The sequence below is a fragment of the Theropithecus gelada genome, chromosome 16, assembly GCF_003255815.1.
Source record: "Theropithecus gelada isolate Dixy chromosome 16, Tgel_1.0, whole genome shotgun sequence".
Taxonomy (NCBI): Eukaryota; Metazoa; Chordata; class Mammalia; order Primates; family Cercopithecidae; genus Theropithecus; species Theropithecus gelada.
Genome location: NC_037684.1, coordinates 24,124,379 through 24,136,248, shown reverse-complemented (window position 1 = coordinate 24,136,248; position 11,870 = coordinate 24,124,379). Strand labels below are relative to the sequence as shown.

At 42.9% G+C, this 11,870-nt stretch overlaps 1 protein-coding gene across 5 annotated transcripts in view; it reads right to left on the bottom strand.

Moving 5' to 3' along the window:
* Positions 1 to 345: 345 nt before the first annotated feature.
* The window catches only part of SPOP (speckle type BTB/POZ protein), an 85,723-nt gene continuing 74,198 nt past the window's right edge, over positions 346 to 11,870 (bottom strand). For 3 of the 5 annotated variants that reach the window (XM_025361387.1, XM_025361389.1, XM_025361388.1), the window contains 4 exons: positions 10,572 to 10,627; positions 9,630 to 9,752; positions 3,660 to 3,802; positions 346 to 2,006 (listed from right to left, as the gene is read on the bottom strand). In XM_025361387.1, the coding sequence (XP_025217172.1) occupies positions 1,862 to 2,006; positions 3,660 to 3,802; positions 9,630 to 9,752; positions 10,572 to 10,627 (467 nt within the window). In that variant the 3' untranslated portion in view covers positions 346 to 1,861. The remainder of the gene's footprint in view (positions 2,007 to 3,659; positions 3,803 to 9,629; positions 9,753 to 10,571; positions 10,628 to 11,870) is intronic. The other 2 variants (XM_025361390.1, XM_025361391.1) reach the window with 1 other exon arrangement.

The following is an 11,870-nucleotide window of genomic DNA, read 5'->3' as shown; positions in this document are numbered from 1 at the left end:
CCCAAGGGAAACTGGGAAGTGCAATGGAATGGTTTCCAATAAACTAATCCTGCCTTTGATTATATTAGTAACAGATCATATTTATCCATTCTAGAGGCAGTAAGATAAATGAAAGTTGGAAAATGTACAAAATCTAAGGTCCACTGAAGGGAACTGGAAGGTGAAATAGGTTGAGGTTCCATCAAAGGTAAAAAATACACACGCTGGCCAAATAGCTGATGCATTCTTCAATATATCCCACTGTCCTAACAGAGCCACAAAAAAGGCAGACAGGGAGCCCCAGAAGATTTTTGTGAGCTCAGATACTAGCTTTCTGGAAACACATCAAGTCAATGACAGAACCAGTTAGAGACAATAATTTCCCTTTATTTAATCTCCACATTTATGTCCCCTGGATCTTTTTGTATTTAATTAGGAGAAGGGAGGTGGGGATTAGGTCTTAAAACATACAGGGTGCAGAAAAGCCCACTACCATGACTTGCCTTGGCACAGGTAGGGGCCTGATCCCTCATCAGGATATGGACTGTGAGATACTCAGGGAGGACAAGAGACTGGCAGATGCTGATAGCTCACAAAGAAAACTTGAAATTACGGAGTCTCAACAAATCCCTACGCCTCATTAGACATTTCAAACATAATCTCTGCAAGCTGAAAACTAGGACTTCAAAATCCCTTAAGCAAGGGACTCAGACCCAAGAGACAAGGCAGGTGAGTGAAACAAAAGACCAGAGATACCACACAGTACAAAATAGTAATTATTTATATTTTCAAAAAGAAAAAATTAACATTTGGAAGTTCTCCCCTGGAGGAAGAGGGGCTAGTCAGAAGGAACAGAACTGGCTCCTATGCAGGCGGCAAGTCAGGTACAAACAGCTGAGCAATCTGGGCTGGGATTTTATCACACAGCATCTTTAATTAATAAAATTTCCTTCTCTCTTCTCTTCTTTTGTTCTGTTTTTGTTTTGTGTGTTTTTTTGTTTGTTTGTTTTTTAGAAAAAGGGGCGGGGGAGAAGAAATAAAATCAGAGAAAAATGCCCAAAAACATTTTCCACAATATCTAAAAACAGAGAACCATAGTTCTTGTCAAGACAGTATGAATTCTGGATGAGTTATTTTTTTCCAGTTTTCAACACCAATAAAGATTTTTGCAAAAGCCACCACATCAGAACACTCATCTTCCAGATCAAATAACCTTCCCCTTTTGCCTTCACTTGTCATTTTTCATAAAAGGATAAAAGGATGCATTCTGTTCTTGCAAACAGTAAGTGCTAATAACAAGAGAGCTCTTCTGATGCTTGTATGGTGGTGAGTTTTCACAAATATCCAAGTTTTAGCACAGTTGGAAGGACTAAAATTTGTTTCTCTCAATATAAATACTACTGGAATCCACAAACTGATTTTTGAGAAATTCTGCAAAAATCTTTTCTTCTTTCCTTTTCCCTTCTGTTAAAACTCAATGTCCTTTCTTTTTTTTTTTTCCTTTTTGCTCCAGGCACCTGACGATTTATTCTGCTCAGTCAGATGCAGACAGGTTTCTCCGAAGTACCACCGCTGGGATGTCCTCGGGCCAGCGCCTAAACTGAATCCCCACAGTATCAAACTCGGCCAGGCCAAAGGGAACACAGTGACGCAGCAACAGGGTTTTCATTAGGTTGAACAGCCCCGAGTCCTGGGCCCTTCCCTCCCCCCATTTCCCCCAAGTTATTTAGTGCTGTTTTAAAAGTCTGGGGCCACAATGCAGTCTCTTCCCCTCACAACAGAGTAAAAGCTCCACAGATTGCGCTGTCTACCTGGTGGTCAGTGGCAGCAACAGTGGCTGCTGCTTCTGGAAATTAAACGGAGTCTTACAACAAGCAGGATCTTAGGATTGCTTCAGGCGTTTGCGTGGGGGTCCCAGAAAAGGGCACTGTGCTGAAGCCAGAGAGCGGTATGCCTCAGCCACCAAGTGGGGATGTGACACCACCATTGACTTCCACCCAGAGGTCTCCAAGACATCCGAAGCATGACTAGGAGAAATGTGGAGAAATGGGTTACCAAAGGGAGTGAGCAAGGGATGAATTCAACAGCCACCTAGATAGCCTAATTTTCCAGTGTTAGGTATAAAGTGTGTCAATGCAAGAAACAGACAGAACCCTTAATATGCATGAGAATTTGCTTGTTAGACAATGCGCAGACTGGTGACTTGCCTGTGGCTGTCGTCATCTGAAAACCAGGACTTTGAGCCACTATATTCTCAAAAACAAAAAGCGGAATGTTCCCCAGGCCCTCAACACTGCCTATGTTCCTTATATTCACCGGTGATGCCCATCATAAAAAGGAGCATGGGCTCCCTCAGCCAGAAGCCCTGAGCTTCTGCCTGGCTTTGCCACTCACCAGCCTTTAACCACAGGGCAGATCAGAGCCCGGGGCCTAGGTGATTATCAAAAAAAAGGAGAGGATAACCATACTTCATTCAATGGTTAATATCTCAAAAGCACCAAGCAAATTGTCCAGCACACAGTAAGCACTCAAAGGAACTCACACTGATGGGTCTCTCCCCTCCTTCTTCTGCCTCACTTGATCACTCCTTAGAAAATAATTCTACAACTAGACCTAGAGGATGTTATTTCCTGTCTTTGGGAATTTTCTTTTTTTTTTTTTTTTTTTTTTTTTTGAGACGGAGTCTCGCTCTGTCACCCAGGCTGGAGTGCAGTGGCCGGATCTCAGCTCACTGCAAGCTCCGCCTCCCGGGTTCACGCCATTCTCCTGCCTCAGCCTCCCGAGTAGCTGGGACTACAGGCGCCGCCACCTCGCCCGGCTAGTTTTTTGTATTTTTTAGTAGAGACGGGGTTTCACTGTGTTAGCCAGGATGGTCTCGATCTCCTGACCTCGTGATCCGCCCGTCTCGGCCTCCCAAAGTGCTGGGATTACAGGCTTGAGCCACCGCGCCCGGCCTGGGAATTTTCTATGTTGAATATTGTTCACTCAATCATCTGGAATGTCTCAGACCTGTCTTGCCCCAGAACTGCTGTTGTGAGGGCTTTTCTTCTTCGGGTTTTTCCCAGCTTTTGCTCTCTCCATGGGGCAAGGGATAGAACATGTCCCACTGAGAAGATAGGTTGTAGTTACAATTCATCTTTCATATTATTATTCATATTATTTCATATTATTATTTCAGAAAGTAGTATTGCCAGGTCATTTGTCACTTAAGATGAAGGAACAGACCTAGTGGAATGAACATTTCTTTCTCAAAACAGTGTTATGAAACCAGCTCCTGATGATCCCTTCTCTTTTCCTCATTCTATAACTGAACGTGAGGTACATTTTACCAACTCATAAACATATCTCTATCCTCCTAGAAATCTACATGTCTTTTATTAAGTCACTGAGTGTGAAGTAAAGATACTATAATTTGGGGCACACAGCTTTTTCAGGCAAGTTATTTTCATCACTTCGATTCACTATGAGGAAGTAAAACACTTTACTCACCAATAGGATTCAACCCATGAAGGTAAAACCATTTTCCATACAGTCAATTGAAGGAGAAGATGAAAGCTCTATACTTACTGCCAAAAGGTTAATGAAGCTACTTGCCTGCTTTACCCACTAATTCAAAGTCTTTCTCATTTCTTCAGCTATCCAACTATTCTGAAAGAAGAACTTTGAAGATGCCAACTCACTAGTTGATGAAATCCACTGCCTGAGTTTTCAACTGATCTGCGCTGTGGAGGTCAGCCAGGATGAGAATTTCTGCAGCATTCTCCACGGACAGGTTACTGCAGAGGGCATCCTCACACATGACCTTTAAACGCTCCAGGGCATACTGTAAAACACAAGCACTGCTGTCGTCAGAGCAGCAACAGCTCTGGGCTGACCACTACTGAAGCTGTTTTCTTTAGCTGTACCATCATATTAACTAGATACTTGAACAGAACTGCACAGACCATGAAAAGCTACTACTGCAATGATAAAACATAACCATATTCTTAAGGTTAGATGTTTAAGCTTGAAACGTAAACAGCTAAAATAACTTGGAAAGCTGCCATTAGAGTTCTAAAGTCTACCTATTAGAAAAATGGCAATTACAGGGTAGATCTGCATCCTGAAGTTTACTCTCCTCCAGTCTGTGATGAAAGTTGTTCTTAAAACTTTACCACTTAATGATTACAGTGAGGCATCAGTCTACTACAAGTCAACAGGGACATTACTGCAATTCCCTTATTTAGAGCCAGAAGAGGGTGAAGCACAGTCCTTTTGACTTAAGCATTGTCACTAGCCCAGCAGGATATGCCAACTGACCCATCAGGCTGTGAAAAGAAGCCTGTGGTGACTTTTACCAGCACCTCTGCCACTAGTTGTTTCTGAATGAGGGTCAACTAAAGGCCTCCTTTTAAATAGAGAAGGATAAATAGAGTCTTATTTTATTGGGGTTCAGGTTAAGCTTCTCAGGGTAAACGGACAAAGTGGCAGAGAGTCTAATGCAGTTTCAGTTTAAAAACTTGTATTTTCTAAGAAAAGGGCATAACTGTTCTTGAAATGGAAAGCCTGGGTTAATGCTGGGCACATCTGATCTACTTGATTGGTTCTGATACAACTCTACCACTTGTTCTCTAATATGAGATTATGAACTTACTAGGAACTTCAGGGATAGGAAAGAGGAAGGAAATACAAGGAGGCACAAAATAAAATGTCATTAATCAGTTCACAGGAAAACAGCTTGCTTTGAGGCTATGCACAGTCTCCTTATAGGCCCCAGCTTGAAGGCCCCAGAACTCAATGACACAATGCCCCTTCAGGGTGAATCATGGCAATCAAACCAGGACAATTTCATTGTTATCAATTCTCGGTAAGGAGGCAAATCTGCTGGCACTGTGATCTCCTGCAGCAAAAAGAGAGGTTTTATTGGTTTTGGTGCAGCTTTTTTACATTTGAGTAACTGGAAAACAGTTTCCATGGAAAACAGGAATGACATTAGATAAGCAAGAAAGGAAGTTGCCGTTTTTGTTTTAAAAGGCTGGAAAAAAGGTTTAGTAAATGTTCAGTTTTTTATACAGTGCTGCCCAGACAATTCCTCTTATCCTTTCTCAATACATTCTTTTAAAAGGACTTTTACTGTGAATAGCTCTGATCCCTACTGCATAATTAGACAAAAGTAGCCATTCTTGTCCCTTGGGGACGAAGTTTTTTCTTAATTATGCTTCTGAAAAACCTGCCTAATGGCAGTACTTACCCAAGAGATGGAAATTGTGTCTCCCAGGCCTAACTGAGGAGTTTTGTTTTGTTTTTGGTCTAATTACACATGTCCCCAGGAGACTGGAAAAGCTTAGAAGAAGCTGTTTCAGCCTCTTGGGTAAATTCTAGATGTTTAGATCATTCCATGAAAGATTTCTTACTCTGTTTTCCTAAAACTCACTAAGAGGTGTAAAGGTAAAAATGTTTTCAGATAGGCTTGGAGCAAAAACTGTCTAGTGGGAAATTCTGAATGGAATTTGAAAATGCACCCTTCAATTACTTCTCATTCATAAATTTAAAGCACTGCTGTGATTCAACAGCTTTATCTTTTAAAACCACAAGTTAACACATTGTGCTGAAATGCTATCCTTGAAATGGCAGTTCAGGCTGATCACCATGCCCTGTGTCCTTACAGTAGGTTACCAGTAGGTTTTCCAGCTAGGGAGCAAGAATGAAAACTCAGGGACACAGCAGAAGTTTAATCTTGGCTCTGCGGATATACAACTCTGAGCCTTAGTATTTCTGTCTAAAAAGTGGGCCTTGCAATACTTATCCTTATGGAATCTAGAAGATGAGAGGATAAACACCTGAAGTGTATAAGCACAAGCGACTACTTCATTAAAAATCAGAGCACAGATCAGGCAAAATCATAACTTTATAAAAGGCAGGTATTGGATTATGTCTTCTACTTTCCCAGAGCTTGCAGTGAATATTTTCTTACTGTCTCCATTAAAAGCAAGTTTCCCTTGGTCAGAATTGAGGTAGACTGGAAGGGTATGGAATTTTCACATTGCTTAACTGTACTCATAAAGTCTTGAAAAGTGACAAGAAGGATACGGTTACTGTTCCAATCTTCTTCATCAAGAGCACTGATTGCATTTACTTATCCCATCCTCTACATACACTCCAAAAAGCCAATCAATAAAGCTAAACCTCCACTATAAACACAGGCACTTTCCTCTGTCCTCAGGCACAAAGGGAGGTAGACTATCCCATGAGCAAACACTAGAAGGCTCTTGTGTCCTTAGACCAGAACCCACTTTTCCCACCAATGGGTATTGCAGCATCACGGCAGGAAGAGGGGGTGCTTTCAGCAGAGAACCTTCTTTCTCAGAGTCTACTGCTGGCAGGGTCTACACCCTTTTCCCACCCTCACGCCAACTCCACTTGTCCCCCAACACAGGAAAAGCTCCCACAGGGTAAACACCAATTCTTTCACCCTTCCCCACAGGTCATGTGTCCACAGACTGCAGGGCCTACAAGGGTATTGAGTTCTCTCTCTGATGTACCTACACAATGGTTTCCCAATGTGTGTTTCGGGGACCACTAACGTTTTTTTGTTTTGTTTTGTTTTGTTTTTGTTTGTTTCGTTTTGTTTTGAGACGGAGTCTCGCTCTGTCACCCAGGCTGGAGTGCAGTGGCGCAATCTCGGCTCACTGCAAGCTCCGCCTCCTAGGTTCACACCATTCTCCTGCCTCAGCCTCCCGAGTAGCTGGGACTACAGGCGCCCGCCACCATAGTCGGCTAATTGTTTTTTGTTTGTTTGGCTAACTTTTTTGTTTATTTGTCTGTATTTTTTAGTAGAGACAGGGTTTCACTGTGTTAGCCAGGATGGTCTCAATCTCCTGACCTCGTGATCCGCTTGCTTCGGCCTCCCAAAGTGCTGAGATAATAGGCGTGAGCCACCGCGCCCGGCCGCTGACCACTAATCTTGCAGGTGATCCTTGAGAAAAAGGATTCCAGGGTTCACTAAATTGGAGAAATGCTGTCTATCATAATTCCTGTTAGAAAATTCACAGTAACATTAATATGCTACAGGTTCTGAGAAATCCTGCAGTAAGACAGCAACTATTTGTCTTGGTTAAACTCAGCATTTTTCATAAGCCTTTCCCACCAACCTAATATCTGTTGATATTTCACCTTATTTTGGGAATCACTGACCAAATTATTTTAGGTAATCATCATATGTCTTTGATTCTAATATCTGCGTTTTTATTTTCACACTTTAACACTTCTCAAATTGAAATGTGTCTTATGAAGTATAATTTATTCTACTATTAAGCTATTAATTCTCTCATAATTTTGAAGAAATACTTTCTATTTCGATAACTACTTAGGTAAAAGCTGAAAGTGCTAACCAGGACACTAGGTAAAAGATTACAGCCATGCCTCAGTATCCTTAGGGGACTGGCTGGGTCCAGCGGCCCCACAAATACAAAAATCTGTGAATGCTCAAGTCCCTTATATAAACTGACGGTATTGGCCAGGCATGGAGACTTACACTCATAATCCCAGCACTTTGGGAGGCTGAGGTGGTCAGACCACTTGAGATCAGGAGTTCGAGACCAGCCTGGCCAACATGGTGAAACTCTGTCTCTACTACATGTACAAAAATTAGCTGGGTATGGTGGTGCATGCCTGTAATCTCAGCTACTCGGGAGGCTGAGGCAGGAAAACTGCTTGAACCTGGGAGGCAGAGGTTGCAGTGAGCTGAGATTGTGCCACTGCACTCCAGCCTGGGCAACAGAGTGAGGCTCCATCTCAAAAATTAAATAAATAGACCAGATGCGGTGGCTCACAGCTGTAATCCCAGCACTTTGGGAGGCCGAGGTGGGTGGATCATCCGAGGTCAGGAGTTCGAGACCAGCCTGACCAACATGGCGAAACCCCATCTCTACTTAAAATACAAAAATTAGATGGGTGTGGTGACGGGCGCCTGTAATCCCAGCTATTCGGGAGGCTGAGGCAGGAGAATCACTTGAACACGGGAGGCAGAGGTTGCAGTGAGCCGAGATTGTGCCATTGCACTCCAGCCTGGGTGACAAGAGCAAGACTCTCTTCTCAAAAAAAAAAAAAAAAAAGAAGTAAATAGACAGTATTGGCCTGTATCGTTATGTACATCCTCCTGTATACTTTAGATTAGCCCTATATTATCTATACTAACTAACACAATATAAATGCTATGTAAATAGTTGTTATACTATTTTGGTTTTTTATTTGTATTATTTTTTATTTATTTTTTTGAAACAAGGTCTCGTTCTGTCACCCAGGTTGGAGTGCAATGGTGCAATCATGGCTCATTGTGGCCTCAACCTCCTGAGCTCAAGTGATCGTCCCACCTCAGCTTCTAAAGTAGCTGGGACTATGGGCGTGCACCACCACACCTGGCTAAATTTTTTAATTTTTATTTTTGTAGGGATGGAATCTATGTTGCCCAGGCTGGTCTTGAACTCCTGGGCTCAAGCAACCCTTCCTCCTTGGCCTCCCCAAGTTCTGGGATTATAGGCTGAAGGCACCATGCACCCAGCACCACTGTGCCCAGCCTGTTTTTTCTTGTTTCTTTTTTTTCTTTTCTTTTCTTTTTTTTTTTTGGAGACAGTCTTGTTCTGTTGCCCAGGCTGGAGTGTGGCACGATCTCAGCTCATTGCAACCTCTGCCTCCTGGGTTCAAGCAATTCTCTTGCCTCAGCCTCCCGAGTAGCTGGGACTACAAGCACGCACCACCACGCCTGGCAAATTTTTGTATTTTTTAGTAGTCATGGGGTTTTGCCACGTTGCCCAGGCTGGTCTCGAACTCCTGAGCTTAGGTGATCCACCTGCCTCGCCCTCCCATAAGTGCTAGGATTACACAGTGAGCCACTGTGCCTGGCTTCTTGTTTCTTTTTTCTCAGATATTTGTGATCTGAGGTTGGTTGGGTCCACATGGATCCAAAGGGCTGTTTTACTGATAAAGTTTAAATACATTAATAAACTCAAAAACATTTTTGTAAATTATAAAGCACAATCCAAACGTATTTTGAATCTTTACTATCACTGTGGTTAAATTTGAGATGGAAAAAAGAGAAGAGGTAAATGTCAAACTTATCCTTCTTTCCCATAGTTAGGTGACCATATAGTTTACTATTCAAAACAGGACATTTTTGAGAATAAAAAGTGTGCTATTGGCCGGGTGCGGTGGCTCAAGCCTGTAATCCCAGCACTTTGGGAGGCCGAGACGGGCGGATCACGAGGTCAGGAGATCGAGACCATCCTGGCTAACACGGTGAAACCCCGTCTCTACTAAAAATACAAAAACTTAGCCGGGTGTGGCAGCGGGCGCCTGTAGTCCCAGCTACTCGGGAGGCTGAGGCAGGAGAATGGCGTGAACCCGGGAGGCGGAGCTTGCAGTGAGCTGAGATCCGGCCACTGCACTCCAGCCTGGGTGACAGAGCGAGACTCCGTCTCAAAAAAAAAAAAAAAAAAAAAAAAAAAAAAAGTGTGCTATTAATAATTGTGTTGGAATAATATGTGTAAACCAGAACTGTCTTGGCCAAACCAAATATGCTCATTTTACCCACAATGCAATATAGAAGCCTGTTCACGAAACTCAAGAAGTCACAATAACTCCTAGTCCTGATTATTTTTCTATTCTTATCTTACCTTGTCAGCAGCTGCCAACAAATCATCAGCCATTTTGTCGAGGTTTGGAGCCTTCCCCGTGTATATGAAGCACATCATTTCCTTAAAAACTTCAGGCTCCACATCATTGATTTCAACTCGATTCTATGCCAGAAAAACTGAATATGAGAAACATTCCAACAGAACAAAATCCCTAAACTAAACTATTTTCATGATTTTAAGCTCTCGTGAGGAGAGAACCTTGTATCATTTAAAACCTAACATTAATGGGCCGGACACGGTGGCTCACGCCTGTAATCCCAGCACTCTGGGAGGTCGAGGCGGGCGGATCACGAGGTCAGGAGATCGATACCATCCTGGCTAACATGGTGAAATCCTGTCTCTACTAAAAATACAAAAAAAATTAGCCAGGCGTGGTGGCGGGCACCTGTAGTCCCAGCTACTCGGGAGGTTGAGGCAGGAGAATGGTGTGAACTCGGGAGGCGGAGCTTGCAGTGAGCCGAGATCACACCACTGCGCTCCAACCTGGGTGACAAAGCAAGACTCCGTCTCAAAAAAAAAAAAAAACCCCAACATTAAGGGAAAATTTCTTTGCCCAGCTTGATTATAACAGTCTTTTCGCCCATCACACGTTCCATCTTTGTTTTCTCAAACATAACAGCAAAACAACTCTTTGATTTTTTTTCATCTTTCTTTTCCTCAATTTTCTGAGTAAAAACATGTCTAAATACCCTCACCCAAAACTGTGTGGATGATCAGCCTCATTTAATAAGTCAATCTGCTTTACCCATAATACTTCTACACCACTTCTCTCTGCTTTCAGAAGGAGTTTAGGGACTCATACTCCATTTTAGTAACACAGTAAGAAAAAAACAATTAGGAAAATAAATCTGCAGCTAAAGTGGGAAATCATCTGACTCTAGACACCTGGCTAAACAGACATGTCTTCATCTTGTTACATACCTTTTTGCTCTCTTCCATTTCATGTTCAAACATGGCACTAAAAACCGGAGAACGAGCTACAAAGTGAAAGAAAAACAAACAGATAAGGCTATCACAGTGAAATCTCTTGGTTCTTTCCAGTCATGAGGGAGAGATCATTTTCTTTCCTATCCTACTGCTATAGGAAAGGTCTCTGCCTCAGCTTACATCAGAATTACAAAATTCCTCTCTTTATTTATAACAATAAGTAATACATAAAAGAAAATAAGAAACCACTACTTCCAAAATAACTTATCGTCTCTACTCCAACCATTCACATTTCAAGGAAATTACTTATATACGTTGGATGATAATGCTATGTTCTCTGTATAGATTTGGGGTTCAAATGGAAGGTCCCTTGTGATCAAGTAGGGTGTTCTAATACCTACGTTTTTGTTGGAACTGACACCACACTTTCTGCACCTCCAGGGACCACACAGGAAGAAGGTCAAGAACTGGGCTCAGTGGCATCCACTAACCAGATCAAGTGTATGTTCACCTATGGCAAGCTGTCTGTCTTTCTAAGCTATGCATTCTTAACAGAGATGATATTGCCGCAAAGAGGTAGGGGAAAAAAAACTTTAGATTTTATAATGCTTTGTGTCCCTTTAAAGCACAACCCTACCTGATAAAATCTCCTTCCTTAGTATTTTATTTCTCTCATCAGGGAGAATTTAAATTTAGTTTTTCTCCTTAGAGGCAGGGATAACGAAGGTTGAGAAACAGTGTTCCAACTCATGCTCATTCTAGTCCAATGAACACCATGAAAAATAATAATCTCAGGCCGGGCGCGGTGGCTCAAGCCTGTAATCCCAGCACTTTGGGAGGCCGAGACGGGCGGATCACGAGGTCAGGAGATCGAGACCATCCTGGCTAACACGGTGAAACCCCGTCTCTACTAAAAAATAAAAAAAAAGGCCGGGCGCGGTGGCTCAAGCCTGTAATCCCAGCACTTTGGGAGGCCGAGACGGGCGNGCCGGGCGCGGTGGCTCAAGCCTGTAATCCCAGCACTTTGGGAGGCCGAGGCGGGTGGATCACGAGGTCAGGAGATCGAGACTATCCTGGCTAACATGGTGAAACCCCGTCTCTACTAAAAATACAAAAAATTAGCCGGGCACGGTGGCGGGCGCCTGTAGTCCCAGCTACTTGGGAGGCTGAGGCGGGAGAATGGCGTGAACCCGGGAGGCGGAGCTTGCAGTGAGCCGAGATCACGCCACTGCACTCCAGCCTGGGAGACACAGCGAGACTCCGTCTCAAAAAAAAAAAAAAAAAAAAAAAAAA